General features: G+C 38.0%; 1 protein-coding gene across 3 annotated transcripts in view; it reads right to left on the bottom strand.

The window, feature by feature from the left end:
- DPP10 (dipeptidyl peptidase like 10) overlaps nt 1–26,915 on the bottom strand; it is a 438,809-nt gene that overhangs the window by 9,560 nt on the left and 402,334 nt on the right. For all 3 annotated transcript variants that reach the window (XM_021548741.4, XM_085584875.1, XM_021548740.4), the window contains 11 exons: nt 24,401–24,524; nt 22,201–22,239; nt 21,016–21,123; nt 17,067–17,158; nt 15,579–15,626; nt 14,940–15,061; nt 10,445–10,492; nt 8,308–8,406; nt 8,130–8,199; nt 1,607–1,801; nt 297–351 (listed from right to left, as the gene is read on the bottom strand). In XM_021548741.4, coding sequence (XP_021404416.1) covers nt 297–351; nt 1,607–1,801; nt 8,130–8,199; nt 8,308–8,406; nt 10,445–10,492; nt 14,940–15,061; nt 15,579–15,626; nt 17,067–17,158; nt 21,016–21,123; nt 22,201–22,239; nt 24,401–24,524 — 1,000 coding nt within the window. The remainder of the gene's footprint in view (nt 1–296; nt 352–1,606; nt 1,802–8,129; nt 8,200–8,307; nt 8,407–10,444; nt 10,493–14,939; nt 15,062–15,578; nt 15,627–17,066; nt 17,159–21,015; nt 21,124–22,200; nt 22,240–24,400; nt 24,525–26,915) is intronic.

The following is a 26,915-nucleotide window of genomic DNA, read 5'->3' as shown; positions in this document are numbered from 1 at the left end:
CCAAGTCCCTATTAAAAATTTCTAAAGAAAGCAGAAAGCAGAATTTTTAACAAATACTTTCTCCTTCAGACTCTGAAATGCAAATAGTGTTGTAGCTTAAAACTGATTTTATTGACTTAAATACCTGTTCTGAGAAAAAATACTGTACAGAACAGACAGCAAACTATGGATGGCTTTTCTCCTCTGTTTTAATAACTGAAATTATCTTAGGGAAATATATAAATGTATTTTCTTATGAACTGACAGCACTTTCTTGAAGCATCATGATGATACAGCCTGCTGGTTTTGCACATTACCTTTCCAAATATACCCAGTCTCTTAGGATCAATGAAGGGCTGTTTCAGAAGTGATCTGAAAAGAAAAAAAAAGTTTCTTTTTTAATTTTGTCAAAGTAAAATGGCAGATTTTACTTTTTGAATATAGTATGTAAAGAACATTATTTGTACATTAAGGAATTGCATGGAAATCAGGTAGAAGATATTACATCCATACAAGTAGCACTGCACTGGGAAATGTGATTTGTTTCCTAATTCCTTTTTTATAAGGCAAATGTTGCTTGGCCCATCTCACCTAATTTAAATATCTGAATTTAAGCATCTTGTCTAAATTATCCATTTACATCTGCTTTTCAGTTAGTGGAGAGAAGAGAGATTTAGCATTCCTACACATGCTGGAAACTTCTCTCAGTCTGGGGAGGGTCATCCCTCAGAAATGTCAGGATTTTCCACTGACTGCAGCTTAAATGACTGGTGTGACAGGTGCCCAGCACCAACTAAAGGAAGGTGTGTGGAACTTCTCAAATCTAGATAATTATACAAATAATTAATTTCTCATCAAGGCCACTAATCATCTATGGTGAATTTTATACAGAAAAAACAGAATAACCTGCCGGGAAATATCAGACACAGCTGCTTATTCATTAAGTGGTTCAAGCATCGACCCCTTTCAAAAGAAGAAAAAATATCTGTCTTAAAATTTGTCTTTCCCTGGGACACCCCAGAAAAAGCCCATCCAGATCTTGGTATGAGCCATTTTTACACATGCACCCTTAGTAAGGAGTGCTGCCAAAGCTATACATGACTACTCCACAGACAGAAATTACTCTTTTCTGCAGCTGGTAGAACCATATCAGTCTAAGAATGATAATGCAAATGAGAAATATCAGGCATTTGCCAAAATGTTCTCATTTCCACCAGAGAACTCTGGAGTAATTGCACAAAGCAAATGAAATTCTAGTGGTGTAAATGAGAGCAGTATCCTATGGTATAGACTGAAAATATCGTAATGTATTGTAATACAAATGCTTTTATATGCTAATGTGGACAGCAAGAAATTTACCTACAGAATACAGACAGATATGAATTAGCTCAGGTGGCATATTTGGATTGCTCAGAGTAAAGAGAACCAACTCAAAGAAAACCCCAAAACCAACTCTAATTTTTTACTTGCTGTTTGTAATGGAAGGATTACAGTTTCAAAATTTGCAACTGCATTAAAAACCAAAACATTGACAATGCAGAGAAAACATTCTGGGCAGTTTTAGTCCAAATGCTCATTCATCCAGGTGGGGCAGGGTGAAAGACAAGAGGAGTTTGCACATACGTACTCTACAGCTGCTATTTGGTCCTTCACTTCCACTGATCCTAAGCATCGATGCACCTCCTGTAGGATCTTGAGGCCTTGAAATCCACTCCCTCTGCCATCAAATCGAGCTACGATGACATTATCAGAGTTGACAAGCACTGAGTCCCAGTCAATGTGAAACTTATCTGTAACCAACTGGCTGCCTGGAGCTTCATCACTGCAAATACCAACACACCAGACACAAACGAAGGCTATTGACAATGTGATGCACTGCGCCGAGCTCTGATATTTTATTTAACCTACGTGGCAGAGTTCAGTTGGTTATGCAACCCTGCTGAGCTACTGTCACTTCCATCAATACCATCCCATTAGGGCTGCAAGCCCTGCAGCAAAAGAATTTCTTTAACTTTATAACCACTGTGCTGCGGTGCTGCCAATACACGAATACACTTTGCTGAAGGACACAGAAAATTAAAGCAGGTAGCGCTGCTTGGAATAAAGTGAAGGAAAAAGCCCCAAACGTCATCACTAATGGCTAGCTCAGCTCTGGGAAGGCTCATGCAGAATTTGTAAAGTCTCACTGAACACACAATGAGGTAAATCCATCCAGCACCCTGATTATAATTTTGTAGGATATATAATACTATTGAGAAGGATGTAATCTGAGAAAACAAAAATAATTGCATTATTGTATCCTTGAATAGATTTTTTGAAATAGAGTACAAAGAAGACTAAAGCATACGCTGGAGAAAATTCTATTTTCTCCATCAAAATTCACAGGAAGAAATGGATGCAGGCAAGAGTGATAAGTCTATTTTATGACCCAAAAAGAAAGAAGGTGGTTTACAGCACAAAAGGTGAAATAGAATGGGAGAATGCAGTTTCTAGATGAACAATAAGATTTTCCATTGAAGCCAAATACACTATTTTCCTTACAAAGAAAATAAAATGTCAGTTTTAAAAGGGAAGTTTGTCATTATTTTCCCCTAAGATAAACACAGAATAAAAGAACAGGCTATCATGAAGTTGTACAAAATGCAAAATAGTTCTATGCAAGTTGCATCTGCCAGTGAAATGCAAATTAAAATGTAAAAGTGTCTGTGCTGGCTGTATGGAAATTAAATTGGATGGTCTGTGGGAATATGCTGTCTAAGGTGAAAGAAAGATGAAGACAGAAATTATTATTTTGCCAAATAGACTTATGTAAACTCTGGGGAGGAAAGAGAGATAAAATATCCTCCAGTAAGTACTGTCTTACACATACAATAACGTGCTGATTCAGTATCTGGCTTTGGCTGTGCACAACCCAGACCATCTTCAAGGTAATCACTCAGTTAATTAGCAAGCATATGATGAACGTGTGTGTTCTCAAATTCAGTCAGACCTATTTATTCAGTTGCTGTATCAAGTACTGAAATCAGGATTACTTGTTTAAAGACTCAGACATAACATGTTACGCTTGATTTACCATTATCTTGCACGTCAGGTTTATACTTGGCTTTATGAAAAGAAAAGAAGGGCATTTTTTTTTGTGTGCTTAACCAATTCACTTGTGATTACACTAATTACTAACATTGCGAAGCAATGAGTCTGGAAATACTGTCAAGTGAGCTCTGCAGAAAACATACAATTCAGGAAGTATATGATCATTATTATTTGCAATAAGGAGCAGAACAATACTTCCCATTTCTGCTCGTTGCACAGAGCAAGGTTTTCAGAAGCACTACACATTGACACAGCTGTTTTCACAAAGTATTTATCATTACTTCCAATAGAACATCAGACCAGTTACAATTATTTGTAAATTCTTCCAACTTTCCACAATAACACATCAGAAATATCCATGTTTCACTAGGTAACTTTGCAACAGATTAACACATCGAAACTATCATGAGTCCACCTGCTTTCCTCCCTGTAAATATGAGAACAAAACTAACACAGTGATCACATTTGATTTATATGTGTTCTACATCTAGGTTATACATACATCTGGTGGATATAGATATGTTGTATTTCTAGACACTTAGGAATAGGAGAAGAACCATTACAGTTATAAACACTTCTCTAAGCCAGAAAGTACTTAAAACCAAGAAGTGTTTCAAATCAAAAGTGATACCCTTAGTGAATTCCTCCCATAAAAAAGGAACAACAAACAGAACCTCAGCAAGTTTCTCAGTGGGTGAGAACTGACAGTGTTGGTTTCTTAGGCTCCTTTTGGAGGTCATAGCTGGGCTACTTTTGGGCTCAGAGCTTAAACACTACACATGGTCCAGCCCTGCATGATGGGCTGCTTGATGTATTGCTTTAGGAAGCAATTTTCCAGTGGCTAGTCTATTACAAGAATGCCCATATAAATATTCTGTGATAAACATTTAAAATTATTTCCATTGAGGTGCATTTCGGAACTCCTGTCAGCATCAAAAGGTCTCTTTACTCTTCAGTTGCCACTATAAAATGATATTGAGTATTTGAGGTGTGCTTCTGTCCTCCACAGAGAGACAGCAGACATATATTTCCCAATATTTGCATTATGCATGTCTATATTTCTTATAGTCTTTTAATGGCTTGTTCTCAAAGTTGCACAACAGATTCACTTTCCAACCCTACTGCCTCATGTTGCTATCAGTGCTGAGAGTGCATTCACTGGGGACATAAACAGGTTTGACTGTTTGTGCAAGGACTAAAACATTCATCAGTTCAAAACCAGGTAAACCAACCCCTGATTATGACCAAAATATAAGAAAACAAGTAAACAAATAAACAAACAGAAACCTCTCTGAGACAATTCATGGCTAATTTGAAGAATAGTTGGGGTTTTTTCCTCGCTCAAATACCAGGACAATCTTTCCACTGATTCAGTTTTACAGTATCAATTTATATATTGGACAACTTTAAATGGCATTAAATAATAGATACTGATATTTAAGATACATTATCTACACATTGGAAGGAGTGAGGTTAATTATGATCAAAGCAAAATAAAGAATGATTATCAGCTCTGATTTTGTTACCCAGATTAAATGCCAGACTTTACTTAATCATTTCCTGTGTGTTACCAAGAAGAGTATCTTCCAACATTTTTTAATGAGTAAGGTGAACCATAATGAGGAAATCAAGGATTTGAAATTTAAACTTTGATCTTAATTACATAGAAAAGAGATGGTAATCACTTTTTCAGGCAATTACCGTGCAGCTCTCTAATGCGTGTATTACATCAGAAGGAAACTGAGTGTGAAACGTTATCAGTGGTTTAGGAGAACAAATGGAAGAAAGGAAAGTGTTTTAATCTATTTAACATTTTATGGGCTACTCATCACAGCTCTGAAAAGAAAAAGAGTGCCAGCCAACGTCACTGGTTTCCACACGAGATCTGTTAGATAGCCCAGCCATCCAGATGGAGATAAATTTTAACACAGCAATACAATGACCTTCTATTTGAGTATTGCAGCTTGCTTTGCAGCTGCTAATGGATGAATGTTCATGCAATTTTTATGCTGATGGTTACAGCACAATCAGGTCCTGGTCCTTAAGCTGAGCTTAAGGATGTCTACGTGGAACTGTACTCAGCTCACACCCAGGTTTCACAGCAGGACCAGATTCCTCTGGTACAAGCTTCCTTCCAGGTTTCAGCCTTAACACTCAGCATCTGGGGGCCATGTGCTGGAATTTCAAATTTACCTGCAGCCATCCCTGCATGAATACAGAAGCCTTTTCATAGTCATGCACCTTTGAAATGGCTACTAGCTTTCAGTGATGTGAAAAAAACCCCAAATAACACCAAACATCACCCCTGTAATGAAATCACCTGCCTTCCTTCCTTCCTTCTCTTTTCTCTTTTCCCTCTTCAAAGTACAGTGCTACTGAGATGGAAAAGCAAACCCCACTTCTCTGCTAATACTCCAGTTTTCTGTTCTTGCATCTTCTGGATTTATATTTCTAAGTGCATGTTTCCTGGATCAAGATGCTTTATAGATACTCCTTTCCAAAAAATGGACATATAATTAAACCAACCTTCTTACAAAGGACATTGATAAGCACTCATTTTCAAAGGTTTTTTCTCTCAATAGCTGGAATATAATGGTAATCATATCATGGGTGGGAATGGAAGAAAGAAAGCAGGGGTAGCTGAACAGTGCAGAAGGCAGCACTTGTTATCAGCCCCCAGTTCTCATCTCATCCCAATTTTGGCAGTAGGAACAGGGTGTTTCTCCATCTGTCCCAACAGTACCACTCTGGGACTCAGAAAAGTCAAGTATCTAGGAAATGGTATCATCTACACAACTAATCAACGTTCCCTATAAAAGCTACATGTTCTCCTTGAACCTGAATACTTTTCTCTTTCTTTTTGAAAGTAGTACTTGTGCTCATGAAATAAACCTTAGGATGTCAATTTGGAGCTGTGTGGGTCAAGAAATTACCCCCTATACACCCACAGATATGCAACAGTTCTTTCTCAAGAGCTAGGCAGAATTTATTAGGCTCAAATAATCATCCCACAAGGGAACCTCCCATAACTTCAGTGACAGTTTGCAGTTTTATATTTCATTTGGGGACCTCTTTAATAGAAAAAAGGATTGCTGGCAACCTTAGCTTTAAGTCTGTAAAAAGCTGCTGAAGAAATACAGCTTAATGTAACTTCTTTTTCTTCTAGGGAAAGGAGGACACAAAACATGCTACAGTACATGAGCTAGGACAGATTTAAAATTTTCAGTTTCATACTTTCACTAGTGTATAGGGTTTTCTAAAAAATAACCCCTGCTAAAGCTAACATTGAGAATTCAGTATTGCAAAGAACCTGACCTAAAAGAACCAGTGTCTCCATACTATAAACGTAGATACAACAATTTGTATTCGTAAGTTGATGACTTTCCTTTTTATCCAACATGCGTATCATAAAAAATCCCATAAACATAACCATACATCATGACTTGCCCACATTATTTGCTCACTGGGTACCAACAGCTTTGGTAAATTTAAATTCAGAACCTGACTCAACACTGTTCTCACTTCTTTAACTCTTGATATCGAAAAACAATTCAAAACAGTATTTTCTTTGGCTTTATTTTTTCTTTTCTTTTCCTGTGATTTCTGGCCTTGGACTTCTCAGGTTTCTGATCTTTCCCTTCTGTCTTCTCTAGCTTCTACATGAGTTTATAACCCCATATTTTCCCACAGCTCTCTATGACAGATTATGTATTTACTAGGGTACTTGAAAAGGGAAGCGCTGCACTGCTGACACCTTCGTGTTTCCCTGCTCTCAGAAGCAGAAATAAGCACAAGTTTGCAAGTCCCTGCAGTGCTTGCTGGGGTCAACTCACAGGGTCAGTTTGCCTTTGGCACTCGTATAAGAGCTGCTTAAAATATAATCATGCCCCCATGATCATGCCAGGAAATGCTGCAAAGATGAAATGAAATCCATGTGTCTTGTTTCTCCACAAGAGAAGAAAAATATGTTCGTGAGCCAATTAAAGCAGAGAGCATCCACAGCTACAGATAATTACAACTGAATATTCTGAGTTTTAAAACACAAACTGGCCTTAGAAATAAGCAGGTTTGTGCCTTTCTGTCCTGTTATCTGATCTGAGCAGAGGAATTGGGGATCATTCAGCAGCTCAGGTCTGTGAACACCTCACATCCAGCAATGAGGCTCTGTGCTGTCACTGAGGGCAGATCTGCTCCAGGTGACACAGCTCAGTATCGTGGTGTTTTCATCAATTTAGCAGCACTCTCCTACATGTCTGTTACTGAAAGTCACATCAATTCTTTCCAGCTGGGACTGGAAGAAGCTCTGTAGGTGTAGTAAAACTCTCTCCACCCATGCTGAGTTTGGGTGGAGACAGGAGTGATGCCCTGAGCTGGCATCCCAGGTAGGCTTGAAGCACACTCATGTCTCTGTTCTTTTCCTCTGCTACACGTGTGCAGACACTCAGCTTAAAGGCTGACTCTCCCTGCAAGAAACACACAGCCCATCTCCTTTTAAAGGAACAGCACAGGTTTCCAGGGAATACCATCCTCCTCCCATGCAGCATTTCTACAAAAATCCAGACTTTGGGTATGCCTATCACACCCTCAGCCACTGATGATCAGAAGTAACTTTTATTTCATCCTGGTGTTCCTAAAAGCAGTTTTGCTTTATGCATCTTAACTGAGCCCGTCCTGGAAGCTCTACTCATTTCTCTCAGGGATAAAAAGGAGCACATACTCTGAGTGAGATGCTCTGTGGGCAGGATCAGTAAGAGTCCAGAAAACACCACAGGACTACTCAAAGCTACACCATCAGAAATGTCAGTGCCTCCCAAACATGAAGTACAGCAAAGCACAGGCAGGTTTGACTAGCACAAAAAAACCTAGGCACCTCTACCAGACACCACCTGTCATGAAATCTTCCCAAGAATAAACTTTTTGATTTCTCAACTCAAATCCATGAGATATTTTTTCCTGCAAAAGGTAAAAATGCCAAATAAAAAAACTCTCTAATTTCAGATTTACATCTTTTCTGTGAAGCACTTTTTTATTATTTTGAGTGATTCCAAACAGATACTTACATTATTAATAGAAGGGCATACTGGTTTCGATCCGTGAAATCTTTTGGCAGTGACAACTGTAAAGGGAATTCTTTTAAGAAAAGAGCAAAACATTAAAGGCTGGTAGTTACACAGATAAAAAACAGTAACATTGAAAGAAAGATTTTGGCTTGCTAAAATAACATTTTGCCAGATTTACCGTAATCCTCAATGTGAAGAATTTTGATTTCAGTCTTGTAATTCTTTTTCTTAAAAACAACTTCCTTCAACACAGGGTTATTTTCCAAAATATAAAATTCTAGAAAAGAGGAAGAAAAAACATGGTGAAAGGCATGGAGAATCATCACAGCAGAGATACATCAAAATTCAAAAAAATTTAACAAAAAAGACAAATGTGCAATGATCTTGCAAATTATTCTTGCAATTAAACTTGTAAATTAATTCCTTCGGTAAATACTTTTTTTTAATAATGCAACAAATTTTCAATTCAAAAAGATACGCAGCCATTTCAATCTTTTGGCTTTGGAGGACTTTGATTTCTTTAAGCACTACCAAGGAAATTTCTGATGACCAACATGAACATCAGCATCTCTGACAAATGCTCAGAGCAGCTGTAGCAGCACGAGGCTGCTCTGCTGGGCAATATCCCAGGCCTCATGCAGGCATCCTTTTCCCCAATATTATCTATTCCAAGGCAATATTTAGCCAGCACAGCTAAATGTGGTCACTGCATGTCCTTATTTGTCTTCTGCACTTCAGCCAAGAGCAAGACCATCAGCTTGGTTTAAAGCTGCAGAGTAATTTGAAGCAACCCTTTTTACACATGAAAGAATGGCTAATTTGTTCTTTTTTTTTTTTTTTAAACTCAAATTACCCATCTTGCTTCCAAAATTTAGATTTTTTAAATTAAATAATAAATTCTTCACTTAGGGCCAAAACAGATAATCTGAGGAGAATGCTTCTTCTGGGCAGTCAACCAAAATAGTATAATTATAGTCTGAGGATGGAATAATTGAAATAATCCTTAATCATTCCTTTATGAATTGAAGAGGATAATCTAATCTTGCACTGAAACACTAATGGTAAATTATCTCTCTTATTATTTGGCTTTTTGTTGTTACAACAAACAACGTCCCTCTATCCTGACTTGCTTTATTTTACTCTAAGGTGCTGCACATAAATCTCTATTTCAGTAATTCACACTCTATAGTACTTTTGAAGCAGGTAATAAAGAGCCTGCCTTCACAGAATTGAGGAGCTCCACAGAAGGCTAAAACACATTTATTTAAGCAATAGCTACCCTTTACTGAGCTGGATAAAAAACTCCCTGCCCTGGGTGTGCTGTGGAACTGGGCTTTTCAAACACAAATAATGCCATTAAAAAAAAAAAAGGAAAAAAGAAAAAGAAAATTAAAGTGCAGATATTAATTAACACTTCATATCATATCACTGTTTATCAGGATGGCACTTCAACATGAAAGGTTAGCTCCACTGAACAGTGACTGGCTCAGGACAAAGGGGATGCAGACAGGTACAGTTCAGGATTCCTGTATTCTGAGAAAAATCCTGAGGATAACCCCATTAATGAAATGAGGATATGTAAGAGTTGGTTTAGTGCTTTTTGTCCCCCATTCCTGCAGTCCACGCCTCCATGCCAGTGGAGCTGGAGTTGGCAGAGTTGTTACCTCAGCTGCATCACCAGGATAGTTCAACTGCTGAAGGACAGGCTTCCACTAAAAAGCACCTCAGCAGCCAGGAAACAGTAAATACTGGCATTAATATACAAGAAAATAATGAGTAAAACTTGACAAATAGAGGTATAGAATACCCTCCTAAAAAGACTTCATTATTGGATTTGTCTTCATTAAAAATGTCAGTGGAGTTGTTCTGGTTTGAGAAATAGAAGAGAGGGACTGGATCACCATAGGTAGGTCAGCTTTTATGATCAATCATCAAAGGACTGTACTGACTTAAACATAATTGGATTGTAATTTTAAAAACATCTCTAAAAACACAGGTGTTTTGGCAGCATGATCTACATAGGAAGTGAAAAGGATGAAGACCAACCTGCCATCTAATTTACTCAAGTGTAAACAGAAGATGAGTCACCTGCATTTAGACCAAAAGATATCTGAAAATCTGAAAAGGTTTTAGGATTAACTGCTTTCCTTACTATCTGCTGATGTGGATGTTGCTAACAGGTAATTAATAGCACTTTATATGAATTAGTTTTCATGTAGTTGCATGACATGTTCATGTGCTTACTTTCCCCTTTCCCACACTCCCCAATGAAATTAAAGATAAGAAAACTTACTGCTTCCATGAGGTATACTCACTTGCAGTATTACTTGTCCTGTGCACACTTACAACTGGAACACCTGGTCCTGTTTTGAGGAGAAAAGCAAAACAGAGGAAGGGTCAGGTGCTTTGTACTCTGTAGTTCAGTGCCAAAGAATGGCACACAAGCCATTACCACACAAGCCAGGATCCTGGAAGCTCCAAACACACAATTCCCTTCAAGCACAGCAGGAACTCCACTGGTACCTCTTGGAAATGACACAGGCTGGACCAACAAAAGACCAACAAAGTGTGGAACAGCCACTGCTTTCTGCCTGTTCAGCAGCCCAGACCCTGCACCCAGAAGTGGCATTCCTTTTCCTTTTTTGATAATCTCCATGTGTTAGTTTTAAGCGATGAATAAAAAAATTATGGATGCATTTCATGGTACTGTTTAAAATACAGCAGTTTGACATTCAGAAACTAGGTTGACTGAGAAATGAATTAATGATAATATACACTTAATTTCTCTATTAAAAAATAAAGATGAGTTGAAAAAATATATTTCACATAATTATCTGTTTAAAAAGCTCTCTTGCTATGCCAACTCTGCAAAACCAACAGCATCACAATTAAATCTAGGTGTGATGTAGTCTAATCCTATTTCACATACTTTTACTTTCACTGCACCATTAAGAAACTAAAAATCAGGAATAATTCTTCATGTCAACAGCTGCTGTGCAAATGCACATGGTGGCATGTGAAACTGGCATGACCAAGCATTCAGCATCTCAGAAGTGGCTGAGTCTGCTGTTCCTGCTCTGAAGAACCCCACCAGTGTAAACCTGCAAAGAAATCTTGTGTTCCCACTCCAAACATGGAATTTACACATGAGAAGCTCTGTTTTACCTCAGTGTTTAATTTACAAACATTCCGTCACTATTGGGTGAGGAAGAACAATGCAGAAAAGCTGAAGTCCCTGAGGACCCCATGGCAGATGAAGGCTTGGAACCTTTAAAATTAGGAGTTACAACTCTCTTTTTGAGAAAAAAAAAAGATTCCCTTTGAGAGTGAAGAGACAGAGCTTAATTTATGTGTTTTGAGAGGTTGTCTCTCTCAATTAATTACGGCATGAGCCTAGGGAAATGTAAATACCTGAAATAAATAGCATGATGACATTCACAGCCTTCACTGAAGCTTTTTATCAGTTTCATTCTCTCCCTCAAGGGGGACAATTGACAAAAATCTTACAGGTAAATGGTTGACAAATCACAGCTTTCTGCCTTAGCTCTCTAAAAAGATAATTTCATAAGATATCTCTTTTGCTTTGGTTTGTTTATATTTCCAGCTATTTTTACATCTGAATTTTGCTTTCAATTCTAATTTAAGAAAGACCACTTCTGAGCAGGAAAGCACCAGCATTTTCCAGCCTATCTCTATTTGTCATACTAAAAGATGGAAGGATGACGACATTTTGAAAAAAGGCAGATTACATAGATTAAAACACTGATCAGAGGGGGGAAAAAAAGACAAATTTGTGTCAGAGGCGTTGTGTTACAGTGCATCAGAACAAAGCACCACACTTGGATTTCCCATTGACCTCTTCAAACCCACAGCTTATTTCCTGCTGTATAAAAGGGGAGAAACAATTAGTCCCTTTCTAAATTATCTCATTTGAGTGGAGATAAAAATATCTTGCTATTGTTTGTGAAGTGCTAAAGGAAAAATCTCCAAGCAGTGTGGAAAGTAAGTGCAAAGGATGTGCTTGACAAAAGAATGAGGCTGAGGAGCCAGTCCTCCATCTACCAAGCAAGAAATAACTCCTCACTCAGGAGAGTCTCTGGAGATGGATACAGCTGGGAAAATAAGAGATTTCCTGGCTGAGGGAAACTGAGAAGAAAAAAAAAACTATCCTAATAAAGGTGCTTGTGGGTAAACAGGAGGTTGAAGAATTGCAGCTTATACAGATAGAACCAGTCCAGAGACCCCCCAGGGGTTTTGTTGGGCAAATTGTTTTTGTGACAATTGGGTGAAGGCTTTTTGCCGTGGGATAACGAGTGTGCACGGACACAGCAGATGAGCCATTTGTCTCCTGGAAGCAGTTTGCTCAAACTCTCACAAGCAGAAGAGTTTTGATGCCAGCTCTACAGTGACCTTGCCATCAGTGCTGACACTGCCAAATGCCCAGCCCAGGGTCCTGGCACCCCACGGGAGCCACGCTGCTGCTGTACCTGCCAAGCTGAGGAAACACAGAAGACCCGGAACAACTCCCAGCCAGCATCAGCTCTACATTAATGTTAGAGGCAGAAAAAATTAATGACAGTGTGTTGGAACTCAAAATATCTCTCAGACATTTTTAGAAGGTTCAGGCCTTGGTCAGAAGCATTTTAGACCCTAGCAAGCAGCTGTAAACAGCTGTAATTTTGAGTTTCAGCCATAGAATGAGTTACCAACTTTAGAAGTAGAACAAACAGTCACAAAGAATTAAATAGTATAATAAAAGTAGTTACTAAGTAGAGGGGAAAAACTTTTAGTATTGTACAGGGGGGTTTTAGCACCTGTACAGGAGGGTTTTTACTTTATACATGGAGGTCAAAAATTCTAAGATGGGAAAAAGTAAGCTAATCCTGTTCTTCCTCCTTCTTCTTCCTTACCTGTTCTTAGTGATATTAGCACTTATAGATTAGTTTAAAGTAAAAAAGCACCTTAAAACATAGGTAGTAAGTATTAAAAGAAAACTATAAACATGTAATACATAATATATCATATAAAAGATAGCAACAGCCCTGGGCGGGGAGAAAGAAGAAGAAAACAACAAACAAAAAAAACATCAAAGTGTGTGTGTCTCTCTGCTTGGGCCAGTAATCAAACAGCTGCAGCCCGCAAAAACAGTCTTTTAAATAACTAACAATAAACTGCCTTAAAACCAAACAACAAGAAGCTGCAAAGTTTTTCTTTAAAAACACAAATTAGAAGAAAAACTTTCCCACCACACAAAACCCCAAACCAAGCCCAAAGTTCTCACAACAGTGGTTTATTAACAGCTCAGGGTAGTCTACTGCAAGTCAGTGGAGTGTGGGTTTAATCCTGGGAGGATGATCTACAGCCTTCCCAGCTCACACAGAGAACTGCCAAAGTCACTGAAAGTCGTGAGCTCGTGAGCAATCACATGCACAACCTCCTACTGGCATCCACATTTTTATATCAAAGAAGCACATTAGAAATTACAGGCTGAATATATTTTGCTGAAATAGTAACAAGCTGCTTTTGGACCCCGGCACATTGCTGATTCAGGGCAAAAAACTCTTCCCAATTTATCAGCCCTCTCTCCTGCAAGAATCTGAGACTTACCCCATAGGGATTATGCCAAGCACAAGGGAAAACTCTGCCTAAAGCATGAGGAGCTCATTACTCAGAGAAGTACCTCAAGATTAGCTCCATCACTTCTGCTGCAGATTTAACCATGTATAAACCATACAATCTGCACATTCTTCTTCTAATCAGCTATGTACTGTAGGTGAATTTCCACAAAAAACCAACCCAAAATAACATAACTGAAAACAAATCCCTTATTTTAGCCAATATATATTCATAGTTTCCTTGTTTGGATACATTCAATGCTCAAGTCAGCAGGTATTTTATTTATGTGGGGGGAAAAAATAGTAGAGTTGTGAAAGAAACAGAGAAAAAGCATGAATATAAAATGAGCTATTCATATGTATTTTAGATGAATTGTCCTCTACTCTTTACACTCTGATCCCAGCTATTAAAAAATACTGTGAGGATGGTGTCTATAAAGTTTTGTAATTTCAAGGACAACAGGTCTGCCTATGTACTTTATTATGCACTGTCTCATGCTTTTCTGAACCTTTTTATGTCACTTATATATCAGTATTTATTTCCTATGTGTAGGTTACAACTTTCTCTGTGTGGGATGGTTTTAATTTTTTTGTTTATACAGAAATTCTGAAGCCAACTGGTGCCATTTAATGCTATTTAATGCTACTGAAATGCAGCTAACAGTAAAACACTGTGAGTTATTTATTACAATTGCACTGATCTAGAGAATCTGTCTCTGGGGATTAAACCACAGCTGTATACACCCATACACATAATTATGGGGGTGTAGAGATACACTGCAGATACATGTGGACAAACACTGCTAAAGAACACAGACCCCCATTTTTTAACGAGTCACACAAGATCAATTCCAATATATAAAATAATAAACTGTTACAAACCACGGTACCATCGCCAAAATTCTGATGTTTTTTCTGAAGGATTTCTATTTAGGGTGAATATAAGTTGATGTCCTTTACTTGGACAGAGGGGTCAGGATTGAAGCAGCATTCTGACATCACTCAGAATGTAGCAGAACATCCTTAATTTAATAATTTCACATAACATCTTTACTTAGAATAGGCTCTGTACAGAACATTGAGTAATCCACTGCTGACCTGCATGTCAGAGTCCAGCCTAACGCCCATCTCAAGGAGCACATCAATTCAATTAATTCAGAAGCCAGCAGCACTGCACCCTGTGCATTTGCCTCACCTTTACAGTGCAGGAGAAAATGCCTGTTCATGGGGCTGAACTTGGCACTGAAGTAGGTGCACTGCTCCTTCAGGAAGTTGCACGAGAGACACTGGCGGTTCAGTGACCCCACTGTTGATACACTGGGGGAAGAAAATGATCAGAAACATTTTCTATTGGAATAAAATACAACAAAGCAAACTACAGGATCCAAAAGCTGCCCAAAGCACCACTGGCACTGCAATAACTCCAAGTGCTGGGGAGGTAACACCAGTATTAGCAGGAAACAATAAAAACCTCACTAACCTCAGATTTAAGCACTGAAAATAAGGTGATTTGCCCCCACACTTTAAGTTACATGATTAAACCCTATAAATATTTTTATTTAGTAAAACATAGAGATGTTAAATGCTTGCATTTAGGTTTCACTTTTTAGATGCTTATAAAGGACTAGTGAATATATAAGTGGTAAAACTATTTTTTGTTAGAAACTTTTCCATTTTTCAGAAAATGGCAATTTTATTTTTGAAAAGCTGCAGCAGTTTCTTTGTTACAGCTCACACATGCTAATTTTTACACAGTGTAAATGATTACCCAAGCACCATAGCACTTATGGCTTGGGATGAAGAAGCTGATAACACAGTCCCATGTAGCTCTTACCTGTGCAGCTGTCTTCCTCTTGGTGACTCTTCAGTGCTTAAGAAATAACTGTGTCCAAAAGAGGAAAAAAATTAAAACTCAGTTTAGTAAACTGTCTGATTTAGGTAGTGTTTAGAGAAGTGAGAGACACCATAAGGAACATTTTTAAAAATCAAAAGTTCACAAACATCCACGAAGATCAAATACTTATATATAAACCCAAGTTCCAAGATTAAACTTAGATCCAATACACAGATTGGTTATTTCAGAAGCTATACAATTTCCTGTTAAAACCTTGATGAAAATAGGATTTTAGGATTTCATGTTTTTAATTTGTGTGATGCCCAGGAGCTTCAGTAGCAACCAGGGCACCTCTCTGCATATTAAAAACACAGAACAGAAAGTTTCTGCTTCACTCTAAGAATTTGCAATATAAACCCAAGTAGCAGATAAAGATCACAATGCAATTATATATTACAGTAAGTCTTATGAGATCTGAGAGCCTTTTTGAGCTGTAAACCAACTTTTTCTTCTATCTGCTTTGCACGGGTAGAAAGATATTTTGAAGAACACCAAGACAAGCCCTTGGTGTTTCCCTGATGAGATCCCCACAAAGTTTCTGCTTGATGGGCAGAAAGAGGCCAAGGAAATCCCCTCAAGTGGCTGAGACAGCTCATGGGACATCTGTCACCTCTCTGCAGCCTGACTGCATCTAGACAGCATTTTTACCCTGGGCCTTGCAGAAATACCAGGAAATTCTTTATGGATATATTTCCAAAATCCATAGAAAGACTTGTAAAAAAACGTTTTCTTCACTACCACTGGAAAAGATGGGACTTATTGCAGCCTCAGAAAAGTTCTTGTTGAAATATCATTTATTTTAAAGCAAATGAGAATTAGATATGCTTGTGTATTTTTTACCATGGACAGATAAAAGTGAAAATTTAGCAAGATCCACTGAAGTCAAGTGAAGCCTTCAGACATTTTGTGTTAGTTCTAAACTCCTCCCCAAAAGCACCAAATATTCATGGCATTTCCTTCACTAAGATGGGCTGTGGAAAGGTTGTCTGTGGGTGAGAATTAGGAGCTCTAATAATCTCTACAAATAATTGAATTTATGGAGTTGGATCAGATCCCCAAAACTCTGAGACTTCATGAAGTAAAGGTATGATGTTTTATCAAGTACTAAAAATTTATTATGATTTTTTATCTGGATTCCAGGAAAGAAGTTACCAAAATGTTATTACTGCTGCACTGTGTGTTGATTCCTTTTATTCTGAAAATACGAAGTCAAGTGATATTACATTGTGATTCTTTCCCTCTGCATAAAAAAGCATTTAGGAAAAGAATGGCAGATGCATTGTCTTACAACTGCACCTTACGTACTCAGGTGTGTCAAAGTTATGGTAATGCTCCAAAATGAAAGAAATATTGGTGTTTAATTTTGAGTTAAATGGATTCAACTTTAATAACTTGAATATTTTTATTAAAAAAGGGAATTGTGCTTACATCTTTTGAGTATTTTCATCATATGCCAGGATTTTGATAACTTCCCAGTTCCCTGATGTCAGGTGTCTCACACTGAATTGTTCACTCTTAGCCTGTTGAGAGATGGAAAATATTAACTTTCACCTTGCTACATTCTTCTTTGCCTAGCAGGATTGCCTGCACATGTCATTACTGATTACAGCTTTTCAAACTTTAACATGCAACATAACATCTTTAAACCACAAACCTCACATTTTGACAGGCCTGAACTTCACTTACCCTTTCCCTCCCATCTGTAAGCCTTTCAAAGTCATTAAAATAATCTTGGTTTTCAACACAATTTTTCTTTCAGTTGCCCGCATGTCAACAAACAATAAAGTCAGGAAACAATGCAGGTAAACCCAACTCTGGCTGGAAGCTGCACCAGACTCTTCCTCAGACATAGGCTAAAATCTAAAAACCCAAAGTGAGAAGCTTATATGAGGGTATTTCCTAGTGCAAAAGGTAAAATCAGGGCTCAGGCTACTGAAGATTAAAACTTCAACCCTCACAGTTTGGACATACTTTATGTGGATTTTTCTGCATTAGGATTATTATATTTGGCCTGGATATACATTTTCTTAGTTTTCAAATTCAAGACAAAATTCATAAAGAAAAGAGATGACATCCCAGAGGTGACACTCAGTGGTTACAAGGCCTACAAAAAGTCATAAAGGCAAAAAGGTTGGCCTTTTTTTAAATCCATGTATTTCTGAACTGTGCCCTGAGCTCCACATCTACAGCAGCAATAACTAAAAAGAAGAAAATTCACAAAGATACCCTATGAGACATGTTGGGAGCTGGCAAGGCAGAACCAAGCCCCTTGGAACTGATCTGATTCCTAACAGATCCACAAGGAAAGAATGACATAGCCACTCCATGACAAGCCTTGCAAGCACCAAATGAAATCAGGATATTGTTCCAGGTGCTGTACATAAGTTTATGATGAGGGCTCCCTGTTCAGGAAGATTCTGGTATTCAGTGCTGTCTCCAGGGATGATTAAAATACATATTAGTGATTTATTGTAAGTGACTATTTCTTCTCTAGAGAGAGAGAAGCTGCAACTGCTGAAATAGGTATTTAAATATTAAGATCACAGAATCTAACAAGAAACAGCAATAAAAAGCGCAGCCAAGCGTTAATAAACATGGTTATTTTTCAAGGTTACAGCCATAATACATAATTTATGAAGCTTGAAGAAAGTTATCCCCTTGATCTATTAAAGTTACTTTATAATTCTTATTTTGTGGTTGGAAAAAAAAATATCTTCTAGAGTTGCAAAACTCCATGAAAGAAAGGTCCAGATACATAAGACATGATTCAATCCCATTTTGAGATTAATTTCTTTTAAATATTTCATAAGTTACTAAAAGCATTTGATAACAATAAATCAGACATCCAGCCCTCTCCATTCATGAAGCAAATAATCTAAGATAGACAGTAACCTTTCAGAGAGTAGCTTCTCCCTGCATAAAGATTTAATTAGATGTCTCTGCTAACATGCTCTGTGTCATTGACACGTGCTTTTCTGAAGTACAAAGAAATGCAGCCTGAGGAAGACCAGCATTTGTTGTTAAATTGAGAAATCAGCATCAGTGATCAAATCAAAGCGAGCCATGAAAATTTGCTTCTTTATCCCTGCAAGTCCACACTGGTTCTGTTTTAACTTTCCTGCACATGAAAGCTGATTTCTGTCAATGGGCTGACGTCTCTGCTGAGTGGCACCAGAGAGGGAATGAGGATCTCAGTGCCAGATTCCAGAGAGAAGGAATGAGGATCTCAGTGCCAGATTCCAGAGAGAAGGAATGAGGATCTCAATGAGTGCCCAACTCCAGAGTTTCCTATTTCCATCACAGAAGTGCTGTGACCATGTGGGTGTTGGAGATCTGCTTTAATTTCTGCAGGGCACCTGCTGTGCTGCTGTGGCTCTCACAAGGTGTGACAAACACCTAATGTGACAAAGGGCTTTATGTGCAACGGTTAATATACTTTTTATGCCTCTATGTTTGCTTTAGAAATAATGGACAATCAGATTAATGCAGTGTGTAAAACATATCATATAAACATATTTCCTGCCCTTTACTGCTTTGTGTCAGCCCCATTACCACGCAGAATGTTGCTTTACAGATGAATAATGGCTGATACATGGGATATCACGTTTCTTTTTTCTCTTCTTAAAGCCAAATTTGTCATTGGTGATACCATTCAGATTTGTTTGTTCATGCTGATGGCAGGCAAAACAGAAGTATTTTTTAGGTTTGGAGCTGTGCAGTGCTCAGGGCTTTAATTCTGCAGAAAAGGGACAGAATATTAAATTCTGAAACAGAAGTGTGACTTTAAACATTATTCTGCTGGAATTAAAAGATGTATTCTGGAATTAAATATGTGTTTAAAAGTAGTCATGTATTTAATTACCTTACTGAATAGGAATAGGCTTGATCTTTGCTTAAACATTTTCCTGAATTAGGATCAAGTTTCCTGGACTTTTTAGTAGCAAGAAATGTCAGATCCTATAAGGTTAAGACAAACTTGATTGAATCTGTAACATCCTTGGGAATGTTGCAAATAGACTTGGAAATACAGATCACTAATATTTCATATATTTTAAAGGTACTTATTCATACTGTGAAAGATACCAAAATAAGACTTGATTGATGTGCTGGTTTTGAATTGGAGCCACTCATGGCAGTGATTTGTTCTGAGAGGAGCTGTTGAGAGCTTCCTCTGTGCTTAGCAGAACCAATTGCTGGCTGGCTTTGAGAATAAGCATGTTAATAAGCCAATTAAAAACTAGATCAGCCTCTGTGATATTCACAATTTAATACTAACAAACCCCAGGAATTCTCTCTTTTCCTTCCAGCCTGGGAACAGGTAACAGGGCCAGCCCAGCTTTCTTTTAGTTCCTGTTAATAACGTTTTGAGCCTGCTTTGCCTTCCTCCTAATCCTGTCTCACAGCAGGAAATTTGTAAGTATATTCTAGTGGGTGCACAGGCATTTGGCCAGCCGTAGACCTACCACAACTGACTAAATGGTTTTGTTCAGGTGTGAATTTTTATGTGGTTATTATATCAGCACACCTTTAGCAGACTGTCATCTGAGTTACTGTTTTCTTTGGAAAATAGAATTTGACATGTCTGTGATCCCTTTTATCTTCACTGACTCTTTCCTGATATATTTACTCTAGTGAATGAGTATCTCTGTTCTTGTTTCTTCAGGTTAAACTGTCATTAGATTTTTGTTCTTGTTCTGTCTGCAGTGCACTGTGAACATATTTCAGACTTAATAATGTTTATACCAGAACACTGTCATAAAGGCAGATAACAGAGCTGGCTGGCACAAATCTGTTATTTTGATGTTTTGGGTACCTTGGTAATCCCTCCTATGTCATATGGCTCTGTTACAGCACCTGGATTAACACTCCAATGATTTAAATAGATGCCCTGGAGTGTTCCGTTCCAGGGCATAATTTCCTTTATTAGTTCATCACAACTTCATACTGGTGACCTTCAAAGTCACACTGCAAATTTATCTTCTTTCAGATCCTTCTTTGGAAAAAGCAATGACCCTGGGAAATGGAAGCCGCTGAAAAATGTTGCAAAGGGTAATAAAAGTGTCCTAACTTTTACACAAACTTTAAGTTTGGGTATTGCCTCCCTTTACTGTTTTGTAAGAGCAGGTTATGAATAGATATTTAAAATTATTTGTTATTTAAAATTATGCATATATAGTGTATTTAGAGAAGGTGAAATTAGTGTTTATTCTGGAAGAAGTTATAAATACGTCCCACTGCACTGAGAAACAACCTCCACAGGACAAATGACCATGACACAAGTGCTCTGATTACAGTGAAGTTCAGGCCTTTCCCTGGGCCACAATAAAAGTCCCAGGTGACCATCAGGATATCAAAAGCAGCCTGACCTGGGCCTTACCTGCACAATGAACATGGCTATGTGGTGAAACTCGCCACGGCCGCCCTGCTTCACTGGCACAGTCATGAAGAACTTGCTGCCATCCTTGGAGAAAACGGGCTCTTCATTCTGCAAGTGTGACACTGTTAGTCTGGCACACTTCTCATCACACTTCTTAACAAAAGATCAGCCTAAAGTTCTTCATCTCCTTGGTTTTGCCATGCTCAGAATTCAGTTGGAGAAAACATTCTTAGGTTTTTAAGTATATTCTGCTAAGTTTAACAAAAACGTGGTGGCTAAAGCTGAATATAGTTCATGCCATGTGCAATCCTGTCCTGAAGTGTGGGTGTCTCCCTCACAATAATCTCTCATAATTACCTCTGGTATTCTCATTCCTAATGCAGGGGGACTTTCCAGGACAGTGTCCTTTACAGACATACAAATAATGACAGAGACAACTCCTACTGGTGAGGAGGAGAACAAAAGATTCAATGGTTTGGGCTCACTGAGTGCAAGTTTAACACCCACTGATTTTGATAAAGTTGTATGGAAAAAATAAGCACATTGAAATGATATTCTGAATCAGGGTTTTATCACAAACTGGAGCCTGATGTGATACCATCTCTCCATGTCTAGCTTTGCACAGAAATATTAAAGGAAATGGCTTGCTATAAAAGCATTGAGGTTTTTTTGTTAAAATGATTTCTCATTTGCACATTGCAAAATGAAGCCTGAAATGTAGTTTAAATGGAATGTGTTTCATCCAGTTATTGGACAGCTCTTCTGAAGCTTTGAAAGTGGAATAATTGGCTGACATATTAGTTAAACATATTGTTCTGGGTATGAATTTAGAAATATTTTACTTTCTCATTCCAATTATAGCCCAAATGACCTCTAATCTTTGAACTTCTGCTTTAATTTGCTGAGATAATTTTTAAATCAGAAACAAATCAACGTAAGTAGGACATGCCTGGAATGAGATTCATCTGGTCTGTCTTCCACCATCCCAGACTTGGGTAGTTAATCAGCTGTTCATCTAAATGCTTACTGAACTGAATCTAGACAGACCAGAAACTGAAGGGAATATTGCCTCCAAAACCCTCACAGGTGTCTCATGATTTTATTAGCTTATAAAATAACAGTTAAATAAAAGTGACAATGAAGCAATTATGCATTATGCACCCAGAAATAGCATTTATACTGTACCTGTTTAGGAAGCCACAGATCTGACTGCATTTCATATTTCTAAAAGAAAAAAATAATAGGAGAAAAAATGCTTTTATGGAACAGCTATAGATAAAAAATATGTCCCACATTCAGCAAGAGGTCTCTAGCTACTTAATTGCATTTTTTTCCACTGTGTTACAATCTCCTCATCTCTTTGCTGGCACTGGCATTGAAACAAATGATAATTTAATTACAAAGTCAGCTGCTTTATTCAGAGTTTTTGGTAGAACACCACAGGGGAGCTAAGAATGCCATTTCAGTCCTTTCTGATTAGCTATCAAGAAGCTTTGCACAGGCAGCTGTATTTGTTTTTTACCTCTAGGCATCATCTGACAACTGCACATTTTAGGTCCTTCATCTACACTGGGCAAACAGCCAGCATCAAGCTCAAATTGTGAGACCTTTTCAAATCACAATCCTGTGCTTTAATGGGATGTAGTGTGGCATTAGGGATGAGAAAAAAAAGTAAAAACAAATTATTGGGTTTTATTGTTCATACTCATATTTCACATTATGCCATTAGAAAAAAAAAAACAAAACAACAAAACAACCAAATATCATACACACATTGTTGGGGAAAAAATATAATACACATCAACTGTTGCAAATTGACATAGTCACAGTGAAGTAATGAAAATTTATTAGCTATAGAAGAATCTGTACATATATGGCCTGAAAAATGAAAATCTCTAGCTATTGCAGCAGTTGGTTTTATACATTCCTATTTGAAACTGAGGACGTGTGCAACATCCTAGAGAGGAAAAAAAGGTTTACAGCTGAAATCAAATGGTGTGATACAATGCTAAATTCTCACAATATTTAGCCTTTCCTCATCCATCAGTGATTTCAAGAGCATCACTTTATCCCAGGGGGTGCAGGGTAGGGGGTCCCAGGATGAACCAGGCCTGGGCTGTGCTCACAACAGTGAGAGTGCATCACTGTCCTTCCTCACCCCCTGTAAATGTCCTTTGCTGCACTGTAAATATTCTGGAGTGGGACTTCTCAGTCTGTGCCTGTTACATTATGTCCTGGATTACAGCTCCCTGGATACCAACTTCCAACAAGTCCAATTGACCTTGGAGCACATAAAGGTTTCCCTTTCAGAAGCAGCTGCAGTGGTTCAGGACCAATTTTCTTAATAAAAAGACAAAAGGCTCACAGGAAACCAAATCTCCATGGTCACAATCTTAATCCATACTTTGGGGATTCATTCATAGTTTCTGAGTGAGGAAAAGCACCCTGTAGCAAGCAGCAAAAGAAGGAAGAGGAGTTTGGAAATAATCTCTAACATTTCAATATGACTGACTTCAGTAGCAGACACTGATGGGAGCCTTTTGACTCAGAGGCCAACATTAATCACTCATAACCATTTATACTGCCAAATTATACCCTCTGATTTGGAGCATCTGTTGGTACTGATATCAGCATGTACAGAAAATATTTATACTTTTAGCTGGTTCTGGGAAGAGATTGTGACTCAGAATGGGAAAGCAGCCAAATGCATTCAAGATGCAAGATTGACTGTGAAAATGGGGAGATGTAATGCAGGAGTGTCAGAAGTCAAAGTCTGGGTCCAGGGGTGGAATGTGTCTGTATTCAAAGAGAAAAATGTATTTCAGTTTGGCTTAGATTCAAAACTGAAATATCCCTGTTGCCTTTCAATTTAGTGATTTTTTTTTTTTTCCCTAAAGTTCTTAAATTCTGCAATCAAATTTGAAGGAGTTATAAGAATTTTACACCTTTTCCTTAAGTGTATGTAAGCTGTGAGAGACAGAAAGATCTAAAATGAAACTCTGCAGGGGGAGAGAGGAGGAACCAGTCAGCTGAAAATATCTGTCAGAGGACAAGCTTGTCACTGCTCTAGCTATATCCCAAGTACATGATGTTCAGCAACTGCAGCTTCCAATGAAGCTAATGAATGAACAAAGCTTAGTAATTCTGAAAATGTCACTCAAAGTTGCTAACTGCATGAACTCATTTCACCACATTTGGAATTTTCACACATCCATTTCCTCCCTGTTGACTAATTATATTCAGCCTGCAACCACTGCATCTGCAAACTGATTTCCAAATATCTTTTTCTGAATATGAAAACAAAATGCAGAAGAAACCTTGAAAAGAGACCTTGTTTTAAAAGAAAAAAAAGCAAACAAAACAACACAAAAACCAAACAACTTACCCTGGTACAAGCTCCCGTTGTGGTTTCACAAACTGTAAGGATGGAGATATTCTGAGCTCTGTTTAACCACCTCACCACAGCCTTGGTGTTGCTTATCCATTTCACCATGGTGATATAATATTCCCTAAGCAAAACATTTGAAAACACAATGTTCAGATAATTGATATTTCAGATTAGACTTTAGGAAAAAATCCCCATATATACAGTTAATTTAAATGCTGAATTTGTACTGCATGACAGTGCCAGTACTAAAGGATGGAGAAAATAACCCCAAATGTCCACATGTTCCTATAAGTGGGATGGCTCACTCCTTCAGTGTGATGTTCCCCTGAGAAATTTTTGCATATAGATACACAAACTTTACCAACTGTGAGACATATGCTTGCAAATACACATGAACTGTGTACTTTCCAGCCAGCTTAGAAACAAGCACTGAATTCCAACAGAAGCCAGTATTTTCATACAACAGATAACTTCAGATGACACACATTTTTTGCAAAATAATCCAGTCCAGCTGCCAAAGAGAAAAAAGTTCTACAATATTAGAGTTTATATTAGAGTTCAGCTAGAGCCCACTTCAAAATTATAAAACAATAAGTATTTTATATCAGGATTTCCAGAGAAAAGGGGAGTCCCTCCAATTATCAATGTGTTCCTGTTTCTTTTTTAACAAACAGCTCATAATATCAGCCAGACTGACTTTCCCTCAACATCCCTGGCTGGGCACATGAAGCTTCCCTTGGGCAGTGGAGGATTTGCCTCCCTCCTCCCCAGATGCTGCTGGGCTGTCAGGCTGGGGATGTTCAGGGAAGGAAGACCTGAGCAGTCTGCCATGCCAGCCCAGCTATTCCCTTCCCTTCTCCCCTGCTGGCAGCTCTCACAGTCCAGCTGAGTTCTGTGCAACAGTGGAGTTATCTGGAAAAAACTCAGACCCCCTTTAAAACAAAAGGCTTAGCTTGAATATAATTGGGCTTTTAATCTAATACTGATAGAGATCTCATTACTCTTTGACAACAGGCTTGTAATTATACATTCAAAAGGCTCCTTGCTAGATCAGAGATGCTGAGCAGCACCAGAGCAAAGCTGCACACAGGAGAGGCAGGAGACAGGAGAGCTCTGCAGCCTCACCCAGCCTGGTGCTGTCTGCAGAACAGACCTGAACAACTCAGCATCCAGATTCCTTTGGCCTTCATATTTGTCTTCTAGTAAAACAGGTATTTCCACATCTGGATACCAGAATGATAAATAGAAATGGGGACTTCAAGTGTGTTCTGAGTCTAGTGTTTTGTTTTGGTTTTTTTTTCTTAAACAGATGTTTAATCTTACTGAGGAGCAAAAATAAGATCAACCATGACACCAGGTGACACAAGCAGGAGAGCAATCAGTTTGTGTCTCCAAGCTGCTCAGGTTCTATTGTACACACCCCCATCTTCCTGAAAACCCCACTTCCAAGAGGAAAAATTAATTGCATTCTGGACACAGGACTGAAGCAAAGTACAAAATGATCTTTGTCACTGAAGAAAACATAACTGTACACATGAAATGGAAGCACCAAGTGGGAAACTGTAATTGCATGAAATACAACCACATATCTGAAGGAAGACTGTCAGGCTTTTTGTGGAATTAACAGTGCATAGTAGGTGGTAAATTTTTCTATAGAAGGAAACTTTCAGGAGCAAAATTTACAATTTATCCCTATCTTTATATCACAACAGCCTGAACAGGTCTTGGGAAATATTACCAGGCACCTTTACAGGATCACTAAAAGAAGAAAATGAATTTTTCATTGGATTTATTAATTTAATTTTTCATTGAGTTTATTCAATCTTACATCAATTCCCAGATGCCAAAAATCAGGGAAACAGTTTTATGTCTTCAAAGGTCCTACACCAGACACAATTTGGGACAAGTTGAGAATCTGAATGTTATTTTTTGTGGATAACTAACTTTGCCCCTCCCTTCCCATTTCTGTGGTTTCTCTGTGTAGGAGTGACTCTCTCCATAACAGCAGATGGTTATGACCTGTATAACTATTTCTAATAATAGTTTAGTAAATAACCTATAACTATTTCTAAAAATGTTTCTGCCCTGAAAGATCCTTAAAACTATATGTGATAATGAACCATTCAATTTCATTCTGAAAGACTCCCATGACCTATTTACTAGTAATGAAAGGGTTAGAAACACACTGAAATAAACTGACTTCTAAAGGTAGCTGCTGCTTTTGCTAAAAAGCTAATTCTTTAGAAAAATACCCTCTCAATCATTACAAACTGCAAAGATTTTCACTGTAGAAAAGTCTGTTTAAAGCACATTGTTCACCCCTCTATATATATTGATATATGGACATAGGAGTTGATGACCAGTGTGAAGAATGTTACTGAAATCCCGAGACAAATTCACAATTTACAGTAAAACTGGCTAACAAATATACAATCTTTCTAAGTTTTACGGTACAGAAGTTATACCTTAAAAGTTAAAATTAAGAAGAAACTGATCTTTTTTCCCCAGGTTT

Source organism: Lonchura striata, chromosome 7 (assembly GCF_050655825.1).
Source record: "Lonchura striata isolate lonStrDom1 chromosome 7, ASM5065582v1, whole genome shotgun sequence".
Taxonomy (NCBI): domain Eukaryota; kingdom Metazoa; phylum Chordata; class Aves; order Passeriformes; family Estrildidae; genus Lonchura; species Lonchura striata.
Note: the sequence above shows the minus strand (reverse complement) of the source record. Positions and strands in the feature narration are given on the sequence as shown.